Source organism: Phodopus roborovskii, unplaced genomic scaffold (assembly GCF_943737965.1).
Source record: "Phodopus roborovskii unplaced genomic scaffold, PHOROB, whole genome shotgun sequence".
NCBI lineage: Eukaryota > Metazoa > Chordata > Mammalia > Rodentia > Cricetidae > Phodopus > Phodopus roborovskii.
This window is the reverse complement of record NW_026126516.1, coordinates 1,688,815-1,714,634: the sequence shown is the minus strand read 5'-3', so window position 1 is coordinate 1,714,634 and position 25,820 is coordinate 1,688,815. Positions and strand designations below refer to the sequence as shown.

Here is a 25,820-nt window from a genome sequence, read left to right as displayed (position 1 = left end):
CAGTTACTGAATGAACTTCACTCTCCTCCCTTCCAGTCTGTCAACTGTGAGACCTTCATGATCACTCAGGGAGGGCAGGGAATCTCTGTTGTCTCACACACACACACACACACACACACACACACACACACACTCACACACACACACACACACACACACTCACTCACACACACACACACACACACACTCACACACTGGCGACCCTAAGGTAGCTCAGGTTACCCTCATCTGTTCTCCCCTGCTGTGTTCCCTGAGGCACGCATGGTTGTGCCAAGAAGATAGGTGAATATTTTAATAGCTTTCAAGAAGAATATTGTAAATATTGTGACAAAAAGTGTGGTAAACTCCAGTGACTGTAACATTGGAAGTGTTGCTTTAGAGGCTCTGTCCTGTGTCCCTTGAGAGCTCCTACCAGCTCTGTGACTTGGTTCGGGGTACTTTACCTCAATGAGCCTAGGTTAATCTCTAGGAAATACAATTCCTTGAATAAATATACATAAATACTGTAAGACCCGTCATCGTAAGCAGCCACAGGCTTGAACCTGCCTGTCCATCCTCACATCTGTCCTCTGCGTCACATTTTTATTGAGCCCACGGATGTGGGGTCGGTTGACTCCTGGTTGCTAGGCTTTGTGGAGAAGAGCGTCTTCTGGGCTACCCGGTTACCGTTTTATCCTTGGTGGAGCTTAGTTACCAGTACACAGTGCCGAAATAGTAAACACCCCACTGGCTGGAAGGTTCTAATTGTCCACAGGACTGCAGATCCAGTGACAGGGTGGGGACAGCTTGGGGGTCAGGGAGCTTGGGGGGAAGGGGAGGGATGTGGGAGGTGGTCCTGCCTTCTCTCTGCTTTCAGAAGCGCAGCAGTAGCATATAAATGGGCCAGCTTTGTCCTGATCTCCCTGCCTCATCCCCCACCCCCAACCCCGTGCTTTTAATCAGTGCTTTTCCCTCTCTCCTTGGAAAATTGGTTCACACATTTCCATTACAAACATTTCTTTGTCTTCAAGGAAATGCGCTTCTCTTCTAGAGCTGTCTCCTTATAACCTAGGAAACTTCTGCCTGGAGTTTTCTTCTGTAGGCTCAGCTTCCTGCAGGGTGAACTAAATATCTTTGCTTCTTACACATCTCAGTCTTGTGACACCTGTGTATTTCTGGATTTCATCCCAAGATGTTTACCCCTGTAGACTCTTCAAGTGTTTAGATTACTTTAAAATGTATTTGGGTCTGTCCATCTTCATAAAGTAGTGAAGTACAACTCGATCCATTTGAATTTGATCTCTCTTGTCAGTACTTAAAAATACCTTCTAAGAGTCTTACCTCCAGCACGCATGTGCCCGTGTGTGCCCGTGTGTGTGTGTGTGTGTGTGTGTGTGTGTGTGTGTGTGTGTGCGCGCGCGCACACGTGCGTGCGTGCATGCGCGCACCCACTCCCCTCATTCGGTACTACACTCCAGCATGTGGCTCCTGTTTCAGTAGTTCGCACCAGCACCCTACAGGAGCTTCCTAGACTACCAGCCACACAGTAAGCAATAAAGTGATGGCCAACAAGGTAATGCCTCCGAGTGACAGCAACAGCAGCTGACAGCGTTTTCAAGCAGGGAATAAGGAGCAGCATGGAGATATTTGAGGAATGCAAGCCTGTTATTTTAATGTTAAGCTGTAAGCTGGAAAAAGCAGAGCATACGGCCGCAGGTCTGAGAGCAGCCCATGCCTTGTTTGCTTTTCAAATATTTGTATTTCTTTCTTTGTGATGGGAACTTCTCCACAAGAATACTTACTAAAAGTTGAAACCAGATATGGGTCCTATGGTTCCCTGCTGGCCTGGGTAAAACCTGTTAGCACCGACCTAAACAAGAATGACTCCATCTTGTCCCAACTACAAGGAATTATGTTTGTGTCTGATAAGTCTGTCCCTGGAAGAACATTAGACCCTGAAGCCTAGGGTTGTCTCTAGTTTCTTTCCTCCCTAAGCCACAGACAGTAACAGCCTCATAGTTGATAATATGTTCCGATTTCTTCCCGAGGAATGAAAATCGTTCCAGTAGGGTCAGCCCTGTCTGTCTTGTCCAACAGTTGCCAGAGAAGATAGCTGAAGTCCTCACAGAAGCAGCTGGTCCTCCAGTATCACCCCATCTGCATTACTATAGCAACAACAGCAGCAAAATTTGAAGCTGGGTTACCATTTGTGAAGAAAAGAGATTTATTTATATATCTGTCTAAAGGTCCAAAGGCTTGGTGTTAGACTTTGCTCATCTTGGATGAAGGTTTCCTTGACTGTATCACATGTATTACAAGGTAGATGGTACATGGAGGGAATACATGCACATATGAGAAGTCACAGTGTGATCAGGAATCAAGAGAACAGGAATGGTCCAACCTTACACTTTTACAGCATCTATTCACAAGAAAATTCCCTAGGGTCCTGTAAGAATTACTTCAGTTACTTAGAAGGGCAGAGTCCCCAGTGACATAATTACTTTGTACTAGGCCCTGCCTCTTAAAGGTTCTACCACTTTCCAACATGACCACACTAAGGATCCAGCTTCCAACACCTTAACTCTCGGAGGACACACAAACTATGACCACAGCCTATGGCACATATGGACCCCTGTGCTCCAAGACTGTTGCATTGAGACTTGCTCCCCAAGGTGACACTGGGGGTGGGGGGTACTTTGAATCTTAGGGTAGTATCTCAGCTACCTTTCTATTGCTGTGACAAAACACCATGACCAAGGCAATTTATTAAAAAACAAAAAACGATTATTGGGAGCTTACAGTTTCAGAGGGTGAATCCATGACCACCATGGCAGGCAGGCAGGCAGGCAGGCAGTAGTAGAGCAGTATCTAAATCCACAGTATCTTGATCCACAAGCCTGAGGCAGGGAGAGAGCTAACTGGGAATGGCATGTGCTTTTGAAATCTCAAAGCCTGCCCTCAGGGACACACCTTTCCACTGAGGCCAGACCTCCTAGCCCTTCTTAAAGAGTTCTACCAACTGGGGACCAAACATTTGGATGTATGAGCCTATGGGAACCATTCTCATTCTGATAGAAGTGTCTAGGCTATTGATTATTGTTACTACCACCTGTGGCTTATGGGTAAATATAAGGCACCCCCCTAGACTTGAGTTTAACAGCTTGTCTTATCTCTACTTTCTTTTTCTTCATGACTCATAAGCTGAGTTTGCTCCATTCTGAGTTCCTGCCAAATGTTCTCCCTTTGTTAGAGGCCCAAAGTGATGCAGCACTTACTTGCAAACTGGAACCTCTAGAACTATGAGCCAGAGTCGGCCCTCTCTGTGTATGAGGTGATTGCTGTAGGTCTTTCACTACAGTGTCAGGGTGGACTATACAGCATCCTCATTCTCCATGAAATTATAGCTCAACAGGGACCCAAAAAGTCTAACCCAAGAGGCCCCATCTCAGCCATTTTGTCACTCAAAGCAGAACTGTAAGTGAATAAAGATTCAACAACTATAGGGATTCTGAGGACCAGAATCCTTTTTGATTTGGGGGTGAAAGGTGGGGCGCACGGTCTTATGTAACTCAGTCTAGCTTCACACTTACCTTGTAGCTGAGTGTGGTCTTGAACTCCTGGTCCTCCTGCCTCCACTTTATGAATGTCAGGGTCACGTTTGTGTACCATCATACTCAGTTTATGACGCGTTCAGATTGGGACCCAGGACTCCATGCATGCTAGGCAGACCCTGTACAAACGGAGTCACACGGGTCACATCCTTGGGCTGAAATTCCTACCTAAAGAAATTCAAAGGTTTAAGTTCTGGAGAAGCTGGTGCTGTGGGCTTAACTCTGCATGGAGGGAAAGGGTTCAACTGTAGGAGTTGGACAAACCCTGGCTTTGAACTTTAAACCATTTAGATCTGAGTAAGTCACTAAATTACTCTTGTCTCATCTTTTCATTTGCAAAATGTGGCTAATAAAATACCCATATCAGAGGGTGATTGTTAGCCAATGCATGGTAACTACTTGGTAACTAAAAGTAATTCATATTGTCACACCACCCCAGTGGTTTCAAACGTATTTTAATTATCAAATAATGAATAGAAATTAAGGAATGTTTATTTAATATATTTAATATGATAGTATAAAACATGAATATTGATTACTTATTTAAGGAAAGAGTGTCAATGGTGCCCATAAATTGTCTGTGTATTAATTTGCCCTCACACATATAGTTACAAATGTCTCTTGTGTAATATAATGGATGAGTTTCTTTCCAGTCCTGTTGCTACTCACCTGACAGGTTAATTATTGTCTTAATGTCTGTGTTGTTCTTTTCTTCTATATCTCTACTGTCTGTGTTTTTACTTATAAATAACAACGATTTTTGGTTTTGAATATTTTATGTATTTTAAAATATATCCCAGATACTACTTGCTTTCAGGGTTTTGGTCTTGTTGCATATTTACCCAATTTACTGTAAATAGAGCGGTTGCTTTCTTTGAGGTGCTGTGGTGGAAAATGCTGCTGTAAATATTCCCTACAAGTCTCCTAATACCTACATTGAAGGATTTTTATGGATTCTGTGGGAAATGGATAGGTCGTAGGTCACAGGATATGGTTTTTGTTGTTGTTGTTTGGTTTGATTATTTTCGAAACAGAGAATCTCTATGTAACCTTTACTGGCCTGGAGCTCACTCTGTAGACCAGGCTGGTCTGGAATTCACAGAGATCTGCCTGCCTCTGCCTCCATCAAGTGCTGGGATTAAAGGCAGATGTGCACTACCATACCTGGCAGACATGTCTATTTTTTTTCTTTACCAATAATTCCAAATCATTGGCCAGGTTGCATTCCTTCCAGTCCTAGAGCCCCTGTGACTCCTGCACCAATATTGCCAGATGTGTTTTTTCTGCACGGTGGCCATAGGCTAACATTTGCACTGTGAATTGTGGCGTGCCTCTCCTTACCAATGAGGTTGGACTTTGTTTTCATTTGGGCATTGGTCATTTAGCCTTCCTTCCCCTTTTGTAAAGAGTCTTTGCTTCTTCCTTCCTTCCTTTCTTCCTTTCTTTCTTTCTTTGTTTTTTGAGACAGGTTTCTCTATGCAGCCTTGTCTGTTCTAGAATTAATTCTATAGGCCAGGCTGGCCTTGAACTCTCAGAGATCCATCAGCCTCTGCCTTCCGTTTGCTGGGATTAAAGGTGTGCGCTACCACCGTCGCTGTCTTTTCTTTTCTTTTTTTTTTTTTTTTTTTTTTGACTTAGGTTGTCTTTACAAATTATGAAATTTGTGAGTTTTTTTTTTTTTTAATTTATGGTTCCAAGTTCTTTTTGTTAATAAAAGCTGTGGTTTCTTTATATTTGCTAGTTGTTTTATTTTTAAGATTTATTTGTTTATTTATGTTTATGTGTGTATGCCTGTGTTAGTTTATGTGTACCATGTGTGTTCCGGATCCCAAAGAGCCTAGAAGAAGGCACTGAATTCCCTGGAGCTGGAGTGATAGACAGTTGTAAGCTACCATGTGAATACTAGAAACCCAACCCAGTCTCCTTTTTTTTTTTTTTTTTTTTTTTTTAATTGAAAATGGATGTTTTTTAAACACAATATATTCTGAGCACATTTCCCTCCCTCATCTCCCAGATGCCCTGGTCAATGATGCCATCCAGCAGGCATGCTGCCGGCTTGGAGATGTGGTCACCGCCATCACCATCTCTCATGCACACCAAGAAATTGTTAGCAGAGTTATTTAAAAGCCGTACAGTTTTTTGCCGCTTATGCTGAGTCAGGAAAATTCCCTTTAAAGGAGCCGCGCAAATATCTGCTTGTATCTCACAAATAAGAGTCCAACTGAGAAAAATGCTGATACCAAGAAACCTTGCTTGTCTCTGTTTTGTTTCTAAAACCCTTTTTCTAAGCTTTTGTTAAATTTTAAGTGGAAGTTCTTAGTAGCCACGTGGGTGCCATCTGTAAGGAGTATGGTTTTTCTACCCGCCGTCCGGTCTTGTCCTGCCGCCATGCCGCCAGCCCCAAATAACACACAGAGACTCTGTATTTGATATAATTCTGTTGACCAGGTACTAGTTTCTTATCGGCTAGCTCTGTCTTCAATATTAACCCATTTCTATGTATTTCCAGGTGGTCTTCTTACCGGGAAAAGGGGCAGGCATCTGGTCTCCCCAGTCTCTCCATCTTTACTCTCCTCCCTACTCCTTCCTCTCTCCTCCTTGTCTCCTAGTCCCTCCTATCTTCCTTTCCTATTGGCCAACAGTGCTTTATTCATTAACCAGTATGAGAAACATATATACATAATGTCCCATCACCCCACCCTTTCGAATCTACTCCTTTTCTTTTTCTCGTTAGAAAGAAAACAAGCATCCAAAAATAATAATGATAATAAAATAAAAACAAACCAATGGAGGAAGGGCAAAGAAAAAGTATAAGAAAGACTCGCTCTGGTAGTTTGAATGTAATTTACCTCCATAATCTCATAGGGAGTGACATTATTGGGAGGTGTGGTTTTGTTGGAGTGGGTATGGCCTTCTTAGAGAAAGTCTGTCACTGTGGGGGCGGGCTTTGAGGTTTCCTGTGCTCAGGATACTGCCCAGTGTCTCAGTTGACTTCCTGTTGCCTGCAAGATACAGGAAGCTCCCTCTCCAACACCATATCTGCCTGCACGCCTCCATGTTCCCCTTCATGATGACAGTGGACTGAACCTCAGAAATTGTAAATGAGCCACCCAATTCAATGATTTCCTTTACAACAGAAGCCATGGCCATGGTGTCTCCTCAGCAATAGAAACTATAACTGAGACACTTGCACACACAGAAATCCCATAAAATGCAAAAAGAAAAAAAACCCTTAATATGTAAGAAAAAGACCTGTGAAGTGGAAAAAGCGTCCAGTAAAGCGTTACCAGACAAAAACCTTGAACTTCTGATCCTCCTGCCTCCTCCTCCCAGTGACTGGTTACAGATGTACACCCAGGCTACGTGGTGCTGGGGCTCAAACCTAGAGCCTCATGATGCTAGGCAAGCCTCCATCAGCTGAGTTACAACTTCTTCTGTCTTACTACTTTATTATGTGTGAATTCCTGGCCATTGTATGACTGTAATGAATTGGGCCTCTAAAAATATTTTATGCGGGGCTAGAGAGGTAGCTCAGCATTAGGAGCACTTCCTACTTTCTCATTGGACCTGAGTTTGAATCCCAGCACCCACCTGACTGCTCAAGCTGTCTGCAACTCCAATTCCAGAGGACTGATGCCTTCCTTTGACCTTGGGCAAACTGAGACACACATGCAATACACATACGTATATGAAAGCAAAACACTCATACACCTGAAACTTTAAAAAAATTAGAGGAGAAATTATAGTAATTCTTATGCGATGTTTTACTCTCTTGGCTTTTTGAGAGGCCCACTACCCAGCTCCCAAGTAAATTACACACGGAGGCTTATTCATATGAGTGCCTGGCCTTAGCTTGACTTGTTTTTAGCCAACGTTTTTTTAAATCTACTCCTCTACCTTTTCCCTCTGGGCTTTTATCTTTACCTTGTATATCTTGCTTTCCTTCTTACTCCATAGCTGGCTGGGCTGGGGGGCTGGGTGGAAGGGTGGCTGGGTGGAAGGGTGGCAGGGTGGCTGGGTGGCAGGGTGGCTGGGTGGAAGGGTGGCTGGGTGGCAGGGTGGAAGGGTGGCAGGGTGGCAGGGTGGCTGGGTGGAAGGGTGGCTGGGTGGAAGGGTGGCAGGGTGGCTGGGTGGCAGGGTGGCAGGGTGGCTGGGTGGAAGGGTGGAAGGGTGGCTGGGTGGAAGGGTGGCTGGGTGGCAGGGTGGCTGGGTGGCAGGGTGGCTGGGTGGCTGGGTGGCTGGCCCCCAATAACCTCCTCTCTTGTTCATGTCCCCTATGCATACTGTCTGCCTGCCAGCCCCACCTGTCCTCTCTCCTGCTTTGCTATTGGCCATTCAGCTCTTTATTAGGACCACCAGGTGTTTTAGACAGGCTCACAGCTTCACAGAGTTAAACAAATGCAGCATAAACAGAAATATTCAACCACAAATAATAATGATAATAATAGTAGTGCTGTCTTTATGGAAACCAGTTGTGTTGGGTCGCTCTAACCCCAGCATTTGGGAGGTAGGAGCAGAACATCAGGAGTTAAAGGCCAGCCTAGGAGATAGTGAGACTATCGCAAGCAAAACATATCCTTATGAAGTTTTGCAATTTTCTTCATAATTATTTTGTTCATGTTTTACTAGGGTTAGTCTTAGCTTCCTGAAAAATCTTTTAGTTTTTTTATATACAGTTTATGTATGAAAATGTTTTTAATGAGATTTGTTACCTGCTTATTGCTAGGGTATAGGATAGGAATTGACTTTTGTATACTTTTCTTAGTCTAGGGACCCTTGCAGAGGACAGTGTTTAGAAGAGCTGTGTCCTCTCATCTGGAGAGATGGGTGTTCTTAGTTGAAAACACACCTGAAGGGGGTCAACACACCATAAAGATCCAAACTTGGAAAATTTGAAAAGTCGCTTTCTTGTGCTTTGCCTAATATCTGATGGTTTCCTAAAAGTGCTCTCGATCTGATGACCTCGCTAATAAATTGCACATGACTAAGTGTGAGTATGTGTTCTACTTAAACAGGAAAGAAAAAATCAAATTTCAGAACAATGATAAAACTGCCGGAGAGTTGCATAAGCACATACCTGAATGTCATGTGCTGTGAGTAGCTGGACCTCACAGCCCTGCACAGAGCCTGGTGGCCTTGGGGACAGTCAAACGCGTGTCTGCCTGTTCCTTCCGTCACCCATGTTTCTTTGCACCTGGCATTCTCTGTGATTGCTGGGCCAAGAGCATTGCTTACCCTCCCTTTACAAACCCTGAGGGCAGCTTCTCTGCCTCCCCTCTCTGTCCCCTTTTGCTGTCTCATGCCATCCAGTCAGAGGGCCTTTGGGAAGGAGTCTTGCCTGTATGTGCAGACCCTGTTGTTTTGAAGGTAACATGGCAATCAATGGCTCCCTTGTTGAAGCAGGAATTGAAGGTGTCTGAAATGATGGCCCTGTGATTGCAGATGTGTTTTCAGTACACAGATGTGTTTAGGTGCACTGGCTCCATGATACTAATTCAAACTGAGATCAGGCACTGAAACAGGAGCCAATAATGAGGCAAACTACAGTAACTTGAGGTGATTTATGTCAGTTGTTTGTTCTAAAAATACTTCTAGGTGGCTAAGGTGTGTTCCAGTTTATTGAGCCTTTGAACTGCGAAGCAGAGAAATAATATGTAGCATAAGTAACGTGGCCCATCATAAAGAGGAGGCAGGGACAGCCACATGGTCAGTCAGCTCTGTCCCTAGCCCTGTCCCTCCCAGGGCAAGATAAGAAGCAGCTAAGCCCTGAGAAAAAACAGCTACTTACATTTTCTTTGGCACTAAAAGTCTTTGTTTTACCAAAGCAGTGTGGTCTTGCTTTTCTGGGACAGCTAACCTCAGAGTGTAGGGAGATAGTGCAGCTCTGTCGCTTGCTGACGACTGAGACCAGAGAGAGAGAAAGGCGGTGGGCTTCCAGATGTGCTGGCACATTGTACCGTGTCTCCTGGAGCAGCTGAGGGTGTCAAAATGGTCATGGTTCTTAGAACTTCCTCAGCAGTAAAATAGCTCACATCTGTCGGTGAGACAGCAGGTCGGCCCATCACCAGAGAAGCTGCTACAGTGAAGAGAGCCTCGTCCTCAGACACCTCCCCCTTGGCAGCTGACCAGGGGGCAGAATACATTTGGGTGTGTGACAGACCAAGTACCCAGATTAACCCCTGAACGCCAGAGAAGAGCCTGTGAGCTGCCGTGTATTCGCAGGGAAGTTTGGGCCTGGACACATTTAAAAACATCTAAGTTTGATGCTCATTTGGGTAGGCACGATGCCAGACTGTCCTGGCTATTGATCCTGACTTTCGTTTACCTGTTCTGGAAACCATTTGATTCTTCATCCCTAAAAGAGGACTTACTAAGCCCATTCAGGATCCCACCATGTCCACATCCTAGCGGGACAGTTGCTCCATGCTCTACGGACCCAAGGGAGGACCATGAGATGGTTGCCACTCTGACTGATGGCCCAGACTGGGAGACTGCAGCTGCCTAGTGCACCCTCACTATAGCTATGTGGGCAGCTCTAGGCAGAGGTCTAGCTTATCCCTCGGAATGCTCGGAGGGTCTCCCTGGGAGGGCAGGGACCATGTGTCTCATACCACAGTTAGGGTGCCCACATTTGTGAGCATATGTGAGTCGATGTGCAGAGCTCCCACCTAGCTTGGCAACTAAAGGCATGACCCCAAGAGGCTCATTGGAGGTGAGTATAGTGCATACCAACAGTCCCATCTTCTCAGGAGCCCAAGAGTTTGGAACCAGCCTGGGCAACATAGCAAGCCCTCAATCCTAATCGAATGAATTGATTTCCCCTTTGGACGAGTAAGCACAGGAAGCCTTTCCAGAGTGCAAGGACCATGGGAGCTCTTTCCCGGGCAGTTGTTTTTCTTTTGTTTTCAGACCACTGAAGGCCCATCCTCCATCAGGCGGAGGGCTATGAACAGCAGAACGTTTTCGGGTTAGCTTTGCACTCACATTACCTGGGAATTCGTCTGTGTGTGGATTCTGATTGGGGGTGAGTGGGTAGAAGACAGATTCCGTTTTTCACAAGAATCTTTCCAGTAGCTTCTTCAGCTACATGCCTTGCTCTGTCGTCAGAGTAGCAAAGTATTCAGAGATCTGCTAAGGCCTTTTCTAGCTTTTCATTAAAAACTTGTATCTTCTCTTTCTACTGAGATCATAAATAAGGGATGACACATGTCAACACAGTAGTTAGGTAAGCCAAGATGATCACTTGAGTGTCATTTACTGACTTCGCAATTAGTGAGGCCTCGGGGAGTATTTGAAATGCATTAACGGCCATGTGACCTGGTGTCACCTCATTCCCTCTAGCTGTGATGAAGGGGAATAAGACAGCTGTGTCTTAGCATCACAGGCTGCTCTGGAGGTGATCAGTCACAGTGGCTAAACTCGGGCTAATTGTTTGTTTATGTGTGTTTGTTTGTTTCTCTGGCATTGGTCCATTAAGAAGGTCCAGCCAAGCCAGCTGTGCCTCCAAACAGCACATAGTAGGCCTATAAATGATGAAGACAGTCAACAGAGGTAGAGTTTGTTCGGGCTACATTGGAACCTTCAGAAGGGTTGTCTGGCCGGACTTGACGACACACTTCTCTTGGACAGGGCTGGCTGCACACGGTCTGCTTCTCCTTCTCCTTCAGAACACCTGTTTCCAAATGACTCATCTGGCTTTAAATCCTCATCTCTCTCCTCATCACCACATTGCTTTTCATTCCTCAGATCGCTCAGATCAGTTGGGTCAGCTGCCAAACCGTCTTCTCTATTTAAAATTTCTTTTGAGCACACTTGCCCCACCCACCCTCCACCCCACTCCCTGCTGATCTAGTCTTTCCTTTGCCTAGGCTCATGTCCACGCTTTCCTTCAGGTCCTTGGCAGGAGGCCTGTTCCATCTCTCCAGGTGTGCTGCGGGCTCTGAAAGGAGGGGAAAGATGTCCAGGGTTCTGTGTGTCTGTGCACTGCAGCCATTTCCCAGGGTTCTGTGTGTCTGTGTACACCGCAGCCATTTCCCAGGGTTCTTTGTGTCTGTGTGCACCTCAGCGCATCTCCCAGGCTGCTCTGCGTTACTGCCTCTGCACCCTGCCCACAGTTGATATGCAAAGGAAGGTTCCCGGCATGAGGAGTCTAAGAGCACACAGAGCAGCGCAGATCCCAAGTGTTCAGGTTCCTCCGATCTTATTTCTAATCAGCTGCCATGAGTGCAGCCCTTGAAGCTACTTAGTGCAAGTTTGGGTGATTATTAAGCATGTTTCCTCCTTGAAGCACTTAGTGAGTTAGAGGAAATTAGAGCCTCAGAATTTCCAGTTTTTTAAAACCTCTGGGAATGTGTGTGTGTGTGTGTGTGTATGTGTGTGTGTGTGTGTGTGTGTGTGTGAGAGAGAGAGAGAGAGAGAGAGAGAGAGAGAGAGAGAGAGAGAGAGAGAGAGAATGTAGGCTGTGTGGCTCAGTGCATGTGTCCAGATCTTAGATGCCAGTCCCTGCCTTCTATGTTGTATGAGGCAGGGTCTCTTGTTTTGCACTGCATACTCCAGCCCAGCTGACCAGCAATCTTCTAGGGACTCTCCAGTCTCCGCCTCCCATCCCACTCTAGGAGTACTGGGTTACACATAAGTGCTATCGCTTCTGGCTTTAGGTGGGCTCTGGGGATCCAAACTCAGGTCCTCATGTTTACACAGCAAGTGCTTTACCCCCAAGCCATCTCCCCAGTTCTCACTGAGCAGAAAGTTTTGAGGGCATATTAAGTTTCCGAATTTCGAAACATGCCCTTTTAGTTTTATCTTTCCTGCTAGCCCAAGTCAGGACTTTGGGAATGGGCCCAGGAGAAAGCTAAAGGAGAGTCACATACAGTGCGTGGGGCCGATTCCCAAGGGTCAGAGAGTCATCCTAGGAAGGGTTACTACTAGATGGACAGCTTGCCCTGATATATGCCAGTTAGATTCATTTCCTATGAAGAATAGTGAGACAGCACAATACCACATGGCCTAGCTCCTCATGGGGGAGTTCTGTGTCCTTTCTAAGCCCTTCACTAAGCCAAACATGGTCTTTATTCCAAGAATTATCTTAGACTAGTTTGAAAATTTCAAAAGTAGGGTAAAATATTATTTGATGAATTTTAATGAAAAGTAAATGTTTAAGTAACTGGGTCATTCAAATACCTAGGATTTTATATGTATCAGACTTTGGGGTAAAGGGCAAATCACAAACATACATGCACACATGTGACTGTCCCATAATGAATCTTGTATCTGACATTCTAGGAGCAGAACCCCAGCATCAACTCCTACAGTTCAAGGCCACAGTGTGGTCCCCATTGGGCTGGAAGTTCTCAGAGGGCTAGAGCCTTATGCTACATTGTACTCCCCCAATCCTGCATTTGGGGGTTTGAAATCCTTGGCAGGGGACTAGACAGTGCTGCAGCCACCTCTTCATTAGTGTCATCATAAGATTTGAAATGATCCTCTGCTTCTTGTTCAAAGCTTTGGAGGCAGATAGATTTGGAGTTAAGCGTCTGCGATGTGAGTTTGGGCAGATTAACTCTCCTCCTAATTTACAGGGTTGTTGTGGAATTGGTGATTAAACATTTCAGGCGCCTTGCAGCTGCTGCTGTTGTTATTATCTTACTTGTCTTGGAAGCATACATTTCCTGGCTTATAATTTGTTATCCTGCAGTTGTGAGCTCTTGTGGTTTTGGCAATTGTACTGTCATTGGATGAGGGTTAGTCCTGTTCTTTAAGGCTGAAGAGGGGCTGTTTGGCTTGCACTCTGAAGGATGAGTAGGTGCTTGAGAGACCAAAATGCATGGCTTGAGAAGACATTTCAAACAACAGAGCTCTCTATGCAGAGATCCAGGAATGTAAAAATTAGTGAGGTGAGGGAGGAGTTGGCCATGGCTTGAGTTGGCTTACAAATGATGGGCCATAAACAAACCAGGGTAGCAAGAGCCAGATCACAACAGGTATTGTAGAAGATTCTAAATTTTCATTATTAACAGCGAAGTCTGTGTCAGTTACTTTTCTCCTTGCTGTAGCCAGAGTACCTGACAGGAAGCAGCTTCGGGAAAGATGCAGAAGGCAGATCTCTGTGAGCTCAAGGCCAGCCTGGTCTATAGAGCGAGTTCCACAACAGCCAGAGCTGTTACACAGAGAAAGCCTGTTTTGAACCCCACCTCACCCCACCTCACCCCCCAAAAAGAAGGAAAGATGCAGATAATGGAGAAGCAGAGGGCATGGTGGTAGGAGCAGGAAGTTTTGGTCAGTTTGTGCACCAATCAAAATGCCTCAAGGGATGAACATTCTCCACTTGTTTTCCCTGTTTTATTCAGGTAAGGACCCTGGGTTACAGGATGATGCCCCAAATTTAGGATGGGTCTTCACGCCCCAGTTAAACCAATCTTGAAACGCCCTCAGAGACCTGCAGAGATTTGTCTTGTAGGTGACGGTAGATCCTGTCAAGTTGGCCATTGAAATTAGCCATCAAAGAATTGGATTGGTGTTTTCGTGTATCCTGTTCCTTGTTATTTTTAATAGGTTTTAATGAATCTCTGAACAGTAATGTGTTTTAGATAAGATTATTGGACTTTGAACCAAGTGTAGGAAGTACATGACTTCTGACATTACATCGTGGCTGTCCTTGGTGACTTGACCAGCCTGGTCCCCTCTTCTGCTTACTGCCTCAGGCCGACAGACATGTTGTGCTGTATCCAACACTGGTTTGCCCTACGCTTTTTCGCCACTTGTTCTGCTTTTCTTGCCTTGGGATTTCCACGGTGAGTTGAATTTATAGTATCTTTGGATTCAGCAGCATCAAACTAATGCCAGTCATGGTGTATTCCGTGTCTCTGTGCCAGCGTCACTTGCTTCCCGCCAGATGTGTTCAGCAGCCTGAAGACATTTAAGCAGGTTTCTGGAGAGATGACAAGCACCGGTTGTTTTCAGCGCTCTTTCCTGCCTTACAAAGCAACCCAAGTTCAGGAAGAGGGGGAAGAGGGGGTTCCATCTCTCCCTGCTCTCCTTCTGCATCCACAGCCAGCAAATGTGCACCGCACAGGGCTAGCTGCCTTTGTTCTCGGCCCCCAGGCTCTTCCCTCTGCCAGCTGCTTTCATGCCGGCCCCACTACCTCACTCCCATCCTTCCCATCACATGTGGTAGCAGTTCCGCTATTGTTCTTCCTGTCTAGTTCTCTTAAATCCAACCCACACCTTTTCAGCTCCGAATCCCAAGTCAAGTGTTTGAAAGCTGTTATTTCATGTTAATTAGAAGTTCTTTTCCCAGCCAGGAAACCTTCCCAGAACTTCTCCCTCAAGCCAAGGCTTCAAGATGCCTTTGTCCTTGGGGACAGTGGAAGGAATCATGGCTAATTGCTGCTTAACCAGGAAACATTCTCACCCTCTCCTAGACCATTCTATGTGCCTGGCCGAGCCGTAAGACCTTGGTTTGTTCTTACCCTAGAACCTAGCCAGCTACAGTGTCTGAGAGGCCTGCAGGCTTCACAGTCCTAGGAGAACTCTCTCCTGCCTACAGTTGCTTGGCAGTCATCCTCACTGAGAAGATCCCATGGGCCTCTAAGCGGTCTTCCCAAAGACTGACAGGGGCTAGAAGCTGCTTCCCCCCCCCCCCATAGTATGTTGCATTTGGGTAGAAAATTATCCTAGCGCATTCTCAGCTCATGTAGGCTTCAGCAGGAGTTAGCTTCTAGGTCTTAAAAAAAAAAAAAAAAACTCTTGAAGCCCCCGAATAGCTGCCTGTCTCTACAGGTAGCCCTAGTAGACTTCGCCTCTTCATATGTCATGGGTCAGAGCCAAGCCCCATGCTTGCATCTGGCCTTCCTCTTTGTACCCACTGCTTACATCAGGGACCACAGCCTTCCCATCACCTGGCCCATTGCTATCTCAGCTCAGGTTCTGCACTGCAAACCAAGACTTGAGAAGGAAGTTGCAAAGCTAACACTTCCCTGAGAGCCACCAGCAAGCACCCTCAGGGTCCCTGTGCTCTGTTAGGAGAGCATGGCAGAGGCGTTCAGCTGGTGCTGGAGCAGGCTGGTCCTGTCCCATCTTTCCCCAGCAGGGACCGCTGCTCTAGGTACCACGAAGGTGGATATTACATCACAAGTGACTAAAGAACTCTCTGCTGTGTCTCATTTATGCCACTTAAAATGGATGTCTTGATCTTCCAAGGGTTCCAGAGAAAACCACTGGTGAGCAGATGTGACGGAAGGTCCAATAAACAGGGAGCAGTCACAGTCACGGGCACTGTGGAGAGGAGGTCAGAGGTAGGGAAGTGAGAGCTCATTGCACTCACAAAGAAAATCACCTCCAAAAAGCAACTGGCCAGAGGGCACAGGCTTCAATGTCCCCATCAGTTAGAAGGAAATAAATACTACCTACCCAAAACAGTCTCTGTAAGTGCTACATGCAGGCCTGGCACACAGGAGGCCTTTCGCCTGTCCCCTCTCCTGTCTTTATTAGCAAGCTGCAGCTGATAGAGTGTGTGCCAGGTAAAGAAGATAAAGTAAGAATGTGGTCACAGAAAGACTGGACAAGGCCAGTTTAGCTGAACTGTAGAAAAATCAAAGAGCAGATGAATGCCAGAGGTTAGGATCAGCACACACAGCTGTGGACGACGCAGCAGCTGGTCAGCTCCATAGAAGTAAAAGGCCCATGGCACATGACTGGACACAGGTGAGAGCTTCGAAGGACTGCTGAGGGAATTTTGACTCACTGTTGGTAGCAATAGGAACGAAGGCGATTTCTCTAGCTGGAACTAAAAATAATCATTGGCTGGATCTATAATAAGGTTTCTGAGAGCTGAAGGAGTAGACAAGGAAAATCTGGTCTGCATCCTTCTCAAGGATGGTAGTGATGAGTCCAGGGATTAAGAAAACTGTGGTCTGCAGTCATTGTCTGATGGCTTCAGAGGACAATTTGGAGTAGGCTGAGTCCGAGGGACTTAAAAGAAATTCCTCATCTTAGCACTCTGGTCTAGATAGAGACTGAAGCCATGGGTGGTGTCAAGAATGAGGAAATGCTTTCATGATGGTGAAGAGACTTAAGTCCATAAGTCTAACCACTAGATAACGGGGCTAGGTAGGCCATGCACGGAGGCCTGCACCGTGGTCCTCTTGCCTATGTGACTTCAGGAAGTCTTTTTTAAAACAGGGTATTCCATAGCTCAAATTGGCCTGCAACTCAGTATATAGAAACTACCATTAATCCCACTGCCTCAATTTCTGCATGTTGGGAGTACACATATGGGTTACCACACCCAGATATGTAAGCTTGCAAAGCTTCTGAGAGGGTGGGCATTCTCCTGGAGGGCTCTCTGTAGATATTTATATCAACTGAGTCATATCTCCTGTGTAATCGTATAAATAAACCAAGGTTCACTTTTAATGAATTTCTGAAGTTTCATAAATAAATTGGCTTAGTTCTAAAAAGCATGCTTTTAATAAAATCTCTGCGTTCTGAATAAAATTGGCCACTCCAGTGCTTCTAACCTCACCACGGTTCATCATCCTGTGCTTGCATTTGCCTCCCTGGTGAGAGTTACACAAAGCCACAGGTTGAGCAGCAAGTTAAAGAATCCTGACTCTGCAGCTACTTCCCCTATACTCTGCAGGTACACGGATGGCCTGTTTGTTCAGGGCCTGCACAGGTCTAAGCTACATAGGGTCCTGATGCGGACAGGGGAAGCAGACCCAAGAGCCATGTCCAATTGAGAACCACTCACAAAGGAAAATTAGTTTCTCCAAGGGAGTCTCATTGGGTATACAAACCATATTTTGTAATGAGCAGTTTCCCGCCAGCCTGGTCCCCCAGCCTTGCCAGCCCCAAATAACACACAGAGACATTATATTAGATATAAAGCTGTAGGCCAGTTACTAGTTTCTTATCGGCTAGCTCTGTCTTAAATATTAACCCATTTCTATTAATCTAAGTATTTCCACGGAGAGGCTGGCGTTTTTTCTCCGTCCTCCATCTTGACTCCTCCTGACTCCTTCCAGAATCCTCCTTGCTGCCTAGTCCCACCTATCTTGCTTTCCAATTGGCCAACAGTGCTTTATTCATTAACCAATAAGAGAAACATATTTACAGAATGACATCTCCCATCAACACTTAAGGGCTAGCTCTGGGCCCAACAGTAGATACCAACACAAAATGAACTCAGTAGGATTTTTAGAAGGTTTTTGTCTGGAATTTTATTTATTTATTTATTTATTTTAACCTTACAGGTCTTTTGCTTATATATTATAGATTCCAATTTGTGTTTTTAATGGAATTTCTGTATGTGTGATTGTGTGTGTGTGTCTGCATCTGAATATATGTCTTAAACTTTCCTTTTCTTTCTTTTTTTTTTTTTTTTCTGTTTGTTCTATCCTATTCTGGTTTGTTTTTATTTTATTATTAATTTTTTTAGGTACCTGTTTGTAAGAACGGGAATGAGTTTGGGCGGGTGGGTAGGATCTGGGAGGAACTGGGGTGGGGAAACTGTGATCAGAGTATATTGTATTGGAAAAATCTGTTTTCAGTAACTGTTGAAAGGGTGCAGTTGCCTCCCTGCCCTGGGCTGAGCCCATCTCTCATTGATTTGAGAGTTGGGCGTCTGGCTTGAGCTGTGTTTTCTCCCTTCTCTCCCACTGTAGACTACTGTTTTCCAAAGTGAAGTTGGAGTCGCTCTGCCGGGGCCCAGATGAGGCGTTGCTCACCTGTAAACACATGTTACAGATATGGAAATCCTGCTATAACCTCACCAACCCCAGGTAAGAGGCCACTGGTGCTTGTCTTGTGTTGTGTTTCCATGGGTGTTTGCAAATCAGAGCCCTCTCCTATGGGCATTTACCTGGCATTAACTGTCAGTCCCCTCTACCCTAGGCCTCCACAAATGGTAGATAATAATTCTGGAGTCTTAGTTACCGTTCTATTGCTGTGAAGAGACACCAGGACCACAGCAACTCTTTTGAAAGGAAAACATTTAGTTGGGGCTGGCTTACAGTTCAGAGGTGTGTTGTCGTGGTGGGAAGCATGGCGGTGTGCAGGCAGACAGTGCTGGAAAGGATCTGAGAGCTCTGAATCAGCAGGAGACAGAGTGAGCCACCTGGTCTGGCTTGAGCATAGGAGACCTCAGAGCCCACCCGCACAGTGACACACTTCCTCCAACAAGGCCACACCCACTCCAGCAAGGCCACACCTCCTAATAGCACCACTCCCTTTGGGCCTGGGGTGGGGGGGCATTTTCATTCAACCACTGCAAGGAGCTTCATACTTCTCCATGGCTGAAATCTCTAAGCCATGGGGTTCTTTTGTCCACTTCTCCTCCCCATTCCTACCCCATAATGACCCATGAATGTCCCATAATAATCCATTCACAAATGCTTTCTCTCTCTAACCTGTGACAAGCCTTACCATCTTTCTAAAAATTGATGTATCAGTGACATTGTTGTTCTTTTGCTTTGCTATCACCTATGAAACACAAACACAAGACTCAACGCCCACATGGAGTTTATTGGTAGAGAAGAGAGAAAAAGAGAAACAGGAACAGGAGAGGGAGAGAGAGAGAGAGAGAGAGAAAGAGGGAGAGAGAGAGGTGCGCTTGGTGCGCTTGCTTGCTTTAAAAGGGAAGCTTGCACATGCCTAACTGAGTCCCCTGCACAGCCAGGTACCACCGCATGACATAGCGGTAGCGATGACATGGTCATGAGCATCCCGCCCATCGTCGGTGTGGTCAGCAGACTGCTGGTTTCCAACAGACATACTCCAAATGAGCTTCCTACAATAATATTGAAAGGGTCTGTGTGAATAGCAGGCCGCATCCTGTTAAGACAGGAAGTCTCTGTGTACACAGTTAAAAATAATTTAAAGAAGTTAAAACTATGATTCATACAAATATAGAATAAACACATATTGAAGGTTTTATTAACTTCACTCATTTGTGAAGTACAAGTTAAGATCCATTCAAAGAAGGATTTGAACATGTGTACAGGCAGAAATGCTGAAATGAATTTACAAAGAGATGAAAAAGTAGTAACCTATAAGATGATGGAATATATATAGTGGGTTTTCTTTTCAGTTGTATTCTCCACAGATAAATTTATCATAAGCCTTTTCTACAGGTTGACTCCTGCCCTCAGAGCTGTGTAGTACCTAAGTTAACAGGCAGTCAAAGATGCCACCCTTTGAACCAGCAGATCTGTGGGAAAACAGCCAGACAACCCTAGCAGTCACCAGCAAACACCCCATAACCCATTTGCCCCAAGTCTGGGACACACTGCCAGAGGAATCTAGCAGAGTTATTTGATGATTCAAGTGACTGCCCACAACTCAAACACTTGAGATTTCTTAAGTTCATGGCAAGTTGTACAGATGACTTATAGTAAGCCCTAAAGAGTCAGGAGGCAGATAAGATGTCATTTGGTGGTAACAGGAGTGTAGGAGGCAGATAAGTAGGCTGTGGCCATGGTCTACAGAGAGGAAGGGTGGCTGTGAGTTAGGCTGTGATGATGGGAAATGGGAACTTTAATTTTTTTTTTTCTTTAACAAAAGTTTCTTCAGTTGAACAGGTTGTGATGGCTCACACTGTAATTCTAACTCTGGGAAGCCAAGTCAGGAGGGTCACTGAGAGTCCAAGACCAGATTAGACAGCATGCTGAGTTCTAGACTTGGAGAGTCTCTGCCCCAGAACCCACCCACAGTACACACGGCCTCAGCTGCTTGCCTCCGTGCTGGAGCCCAGAGCCCATCGTTGGCCTGTACTGCCTTTAGAAAGGAGAAAATAAACCATCAGCTTTCTCTTTGCCAATTTCCCTCAGTTCTCCACACCTCTCCCACCTCCCCACATCTCCTCCCACTTAGCAACCAAGAATATTGAATGTGCAGAGAAAAAAAAAAATAGCAGAATTGGAAAGCCTTTAAAAATACCTAACCAAGTGCCTGGGCTGTATCCATACTTTTCTTTCCTTGAAAGATCTTTTAGGGCCAGAGCAAGGTGTTCCTGCCCTGGGGAGGAAATGACCCCTTCCAAAGCCTTGGGTGTGGGGCACAGGCAGAGCAGCCATGTGCTGGAGTGCTCCCTATATGTTTGTTTCATTTTTCTCAGGATATAAATAAATGTTTCTCAGCAGCCCTCACCATTGCACAGATTTGGGCATGCTTGGCCAGCTGGGGTGACAAGTGGCCCTGGTTAGGGAGTGCAGCATGCAGAGAGAAGGCTAGCTCTATAGAGCTGGCTCACTTCAAGGCCCCCAGACACAGCAGCACAGGACCAGCAGCTTCCAGGCTGTCTTTAGGTAACATGGACTTAGCACAAGGCAGAATCGTGATGAGAGATATGTGAGAAGCATCCTTTACTAAAAATAAATAAGCTGGAAACTGAGCACAAAGATCGTTACAGGAAGCAGTTGGTGTCTGTCCAGGGAAAGTGGGTCTATGCCACATGCCTGACTCCACTGCCCTTGCCTCTGCCAGCTTAGCTGTGGTGGCCCCTTGCTCTCCCTGTCTCAGTTCCCCAGACTTCCCCAGGCCCTAGCATATCCTTCCAGAGGCTCAACACAGGACCTGGCACACTAAGAGGCAGTGGAGGGGTGGCCAAATTGAGAATAACCACTGTGCTCTCAGCAACTCCTTCCATCTTTATTTTTGCTTGAGGGGAATCATAATAGAAGCCGGCTGCTGAGCTGAGCCTTGGACAACTGTACCAGTAGGGTTCCACCTGCCGTTGGCGGATGCAGTTCCTACTTTGAGCAAAGTGGGTGGACGTTTTCTCCAGTGTGCATTTGGTGCAGCGCTGCCATTTTAGGAGCCGACTTCTCCTTTCCTGGGTCTGGAATTTTTCCTGCATTTAGGATAGGCTATGTCTCAGGTTTTATCTTCTCTCCCTTAGTAAAGAACAAAGCCCCCTCAATTCTCTGCAGTGACAGCATGAATCTGACCAGAATCTCACCAGAAGGGTCCCAGCATGTCAGCCAGGGATGGTAGTGGTTCCTGTCACTGAGAACTCCCCTGTGCCAGCACCACACTGGGCCATTCATGTACTGCCTTCGGTCTCTGCATTGGCCTGCAAGATAACTTCTGTTTGTTACTTCAGAGGAAATAAAGTTGAAGCTCAAGGAGACTGTACATGCCCAAGCTTTCCAACTTAAATATACAGTAGAACTACCATCAAACCAGAGGCTGTCTGACACCAAAGCTCCACCCAGGACCAAACGCTGCCTCTGTTGATGGCAACCAGTTTCTCTCTTCTTTTTAATCATCAGTCACATCTTTTCCCCTCTGATTACTGCCACCTGAGCCATCTCTGTCATTAGCCATAGGTTGACATCTTCATGACTGGAAGAAGCTTGTTTTCTTCCTATCTCTATTTCAGCTACTTATCATCAAATAGATTTAAAGCTGACACACAGATGCGTGCTTCCCTCCCTTCAGCCCTGCTAGTAATCATCAACATTTTGGTGGGGTTTTTTTTAATTTTCAGAACATGCTCTCATTCTGTCTTCAGAAAGCTGAATCATGTGGGCAAATGCCATGTTGCATCAGACTCATTTTACTCTTGCAAAAAGTGAGGTTCAGAAACACTGAGAGTCTGTGTAATCATCATGATCCAAGCCTAAGAAGCTAGAAAGAGGCAGGGGTCCCCTTACTCAGGGTTCTGTTGCTATGAAGATGCACCATGAGCACAGCAAGTCTTATAAAAGAAAGCATTCCAACTGGGCTTGCTTACAGTTTCAGAGGTTTAGCCCATTGTCATCAAGGCCGGGGTGAGGTGAGGTGCATGGCGGCATGCACAGAGAAGTAGATGTGAGTTCTGCATCCAGATCCACAGGCAGCAGGAAGAGAGAGACTCCTCCACCAGTTGGGCTTTGAAACCCCAAAGCCCACCCCCCAGTAACACCCGTCCTCCACCAAGGCCACACCTCCTAATCCCTCTCAAAGAGTGCCACTCCCTAATGACCAAGAATTCAAGTCCATGCGCCTATGGGGCCATTCTGATTCAGACCAACACAGTCCACTCCCTGGCTCCTATAGGCTTTTAGCCTATATTATAATGTAAACAAATATATGAAGTCCAACTTAAAAGGCCCCATAGTCTATTATACTCTATCTAAACACTGTTTCAAAGTCCAAAGTCTCTTCTGAGACTCAAGGCAATCTCTTAACTGTAATCCCCCCTGGAAAATCCGAATCAAAAAGCAGATCACATACTTCCCACATGTAATGACACAGGATATATATTACCAGTCCAAGAAGGAGGAAAGTGAGCATGGTGAGGAAATACTGAACCAAAACGAGACCGAACCCCCTCCTTACAGCCTCTGCCGTGGGTTTCTACCTGCAGCTCTGCTCTTAGATGCAGTATATGTTGTATGCCACACACTTTTCTAGGAGCTGGAGAGAGGCAAGGCTGTGATAGGAACTCAGGGTTCTGCCTCCTGGTCCACTACCACCACCACCTTTCGTTTAGCCTCTTGTGTTCAGCCTCTCTGCAGCTATGGAAGGCAGGATAGGTTTCTAAGCGAAACTTACAGTTCCAATTTTAACTACTGTTTACCATACTTGGAATTCTCAGTCCTAACAGGGAATAGTAATTCCCTGGAGGTGCACATATATGTGTGTAGACATTTCCAGCTTACATACCATGGACTTGGAGAGCCTTCCGATATCCTCCCCCGAAACTACCTCTTAGCACCACTAACCAGGAGTGGTTTTCCATCTTTCCTGCCATCTACAGTCTCTGGGAGATGTTCCGGGCAGCCCGAGTGCCTCGCTGAGAAGTGAAATGAGTGGTTCATGAGAAGTACCCAAGTAGAGATAATCCCAGAGGGAGAAGGAAAAATGACTTCCAAGTCAGTGAGAGGGATGTTTCTAGAAAAAATAAAAAACAAAAATAACCCTCAATATGGAAGTGAAAACATCTCAATTTTGAATGATGAATAATTACATGTGCCATATTTAAGGGGACAGTAGAAGGCAGACTGAGGGATATACCCAAATGTAGTTGCTCCGCTGATGAGGGGAGATGGTCTTGCATCGTTATCAGTGATTATGGTTGCAATTGGGATTTCTAATATTTGAAGTAGGAAGCCCTTAGCTTCCCACATCTTCCATAGTTACACACCAGGAGGCCTGGGGTAAACTTTCTCGGGGTACTCACCAGATGTAATAACCCAGACAAAAGTTTATAGGGAGCTATGTTTCTGACCCTTGGCATGTGCCTGGAAGTGATAACTCTCCAGGATGCTCCTTCTACACACACTTTCCACCCTTACCCAGTTCTGCGTAGGAAGATAATCTTTCCCTACGTCATCTGGCCAGAGAAGTCACCAAGGTACAATGGCCTTGCTCAAAGTGATGACTCATTAGTGGCAGACACAGGATAAGAGCCCAGATCCCTATCCAGCTCCAGGAGCCCAGCTTTGGGGTCCTTCCACAGCATAGCACATGGCAGCCAAGCTCATGCTCTGAAACTTGGTGAGATGGCATCCTGCAGCACCCCCCCCCCAGTATAGTCCACTGGATGCCTAGGCAGGTCCTTCTTTTGCACTACTAATACCTCATGTGTTCCAGATTCCATTATATGCTGAGACAAAGCCTTCTGAAAACTTCCTAGATGCGGACCCACTGCAGTATTCAGAGCATTAACCCTTAGTGATTGCTTATGTTAGTGACACTACATGGACAGACCCGTATTAGAAACAGTGATTGTCTGCTCAGGCTTTTGCATTGTCTTCTGCTAAGGAAGATTTTTTTTGTGTGTGTCCTAGTGTGGAAATAATTAATAGTGCAGCTTCCAGAAAGCCTGTATGAATGATGTAGTAAGTGCAGGCTGACAGTCTGCGGTGAGTGAAGTTCCCTCGGCTTCCTGTGTGTCTCTAACTACATCTCTAGACGTGGAAATTGCTGCCTGTAAGCTGTGTTAAGGTTCATAACGACTCTTGTTTGCTGCTTTCGAGCAGCAACAGCTGTGCACAGGAAGGAAACTGTGTTCCTTTATCGCAGATTTCAAATGTCTTAACAGAAGAAAAAAAAAAGTCACTCCTAGCACTCCAGACATTATCGTGATAGGAAAAAAAAATGATAATTTCTACCTACTTCATAGATTGTGTCGTAGACTGTATGGGCTAAGGTCCTTTAACTGCTTCATCCTTGTTCAGCCTGCAGTGGCTGCCATGCTGGCGAGTGATGCCAGGCCTGTTTTGTAGGCTGTAGTGAGACATACTCGTTACAGTAGGCCAAGCTAGAGAAATGGGTGTGAGAAAGATGGGCAGTGCTGGAAGCTGGTGGGATACCAAACCCTGCTAGGTCTCCTCTGGCCAGCCTTCGAAACTCCGGAAAGCCATAGGGCCACAACTCTGCCATGTCTGACTCCTTGAAGTGCTCACACCACCTTTTCCTTGTGTACTAAGTGGGAATATTATCCATATAAGGGGTTTCAAGTTGATCTGGGGCACACTCATCTTCATGACTGATCATGGACCAGGAACCCTCACATCCAGCAGCTGCCCTGAGAACTATAGTCTGGAGAAATCGTAATTGTCCTAGAAATTTGAACATTCTTGGTCTGGATGGGGCCTTGGCTCTGTAGAATGTTGGAAATGTTCTGGGTAATTTCTCTCATGCCAGTGCAGAGTTCAAAGCTTAGTAAAGACCTCTTGGAGGGTAGTGCATTAGGAGCTGGATGAATTCATTCCTAAGTCTCATGACACAGGATGCCAGTCACTCTCTCCCAGTCAAGAGGACAAAGGAACTGGCAGGAACTGGTCCTCACCTCTCCTCCCTTCTTCCTTCCCCTCCCCTCCTTTCCTCCCCTTCCCCCCCTCCTCCTCCCCCCTCCCTCCTTCCCGCCTTCCCTCCCCCTGTTTCTTCCTCACTGTCTTCCGTTGTGTAAAGGATGTACATGTAACCAGGTGACATACACATGCCACAGCACAGCCGCGGTGGTCAGAAGGCAATTGTCAGGAGCTGGTTCTCCCCTTCCAGCTTGGCCTGGGGACCAAACTCACTGTGAGGCTTAGGGAGCAAGCGTTTTACCCACAGAGCCATCTCCCTGGCCCGGTCTTCTGTCATTTTTTACAATGATAGAAGGATAAAGGCAGCAAGGGTCTGTGGGTATCACTGAGGCTGTTTGTGATGCGCAGCACTGAAGCCAAGGCTGCAGGGCACCTTCGGATGTGGAAAGCTATGAGGAGCATCGGGACACATGTAGGTATCCCTGTGCTT

The 25,820-nt window shown here is 45.9% G+C and overlaps 1 protein-coding gene across 7 annotated transcripts in view; it reads left to right on the top strand.

Moving 5' to 3' along the window:
* The window catches only part of Ttc7b (tetratricopeptide repeat domain 7B), a 204,206-nt gene that overhangs the window by 133,823 nt on the left and 44,563 nt on the right, over positions 1–25,820 (top strand). For all 7 annotated transcript variants that reach the window (XM_051196459.1, XM_051196460.1, XM_051196464.1 and 4 more), the window contains one exon: positions 18,254–18,370. In XM_051196459.1, the coding sequence (XP_051052416.1) occupies positions 18,254–18,370 (117 nt within the window). The remainder of the gene's footprint in view (positions 1–18,253; positions 18,371–25,820) is intronic.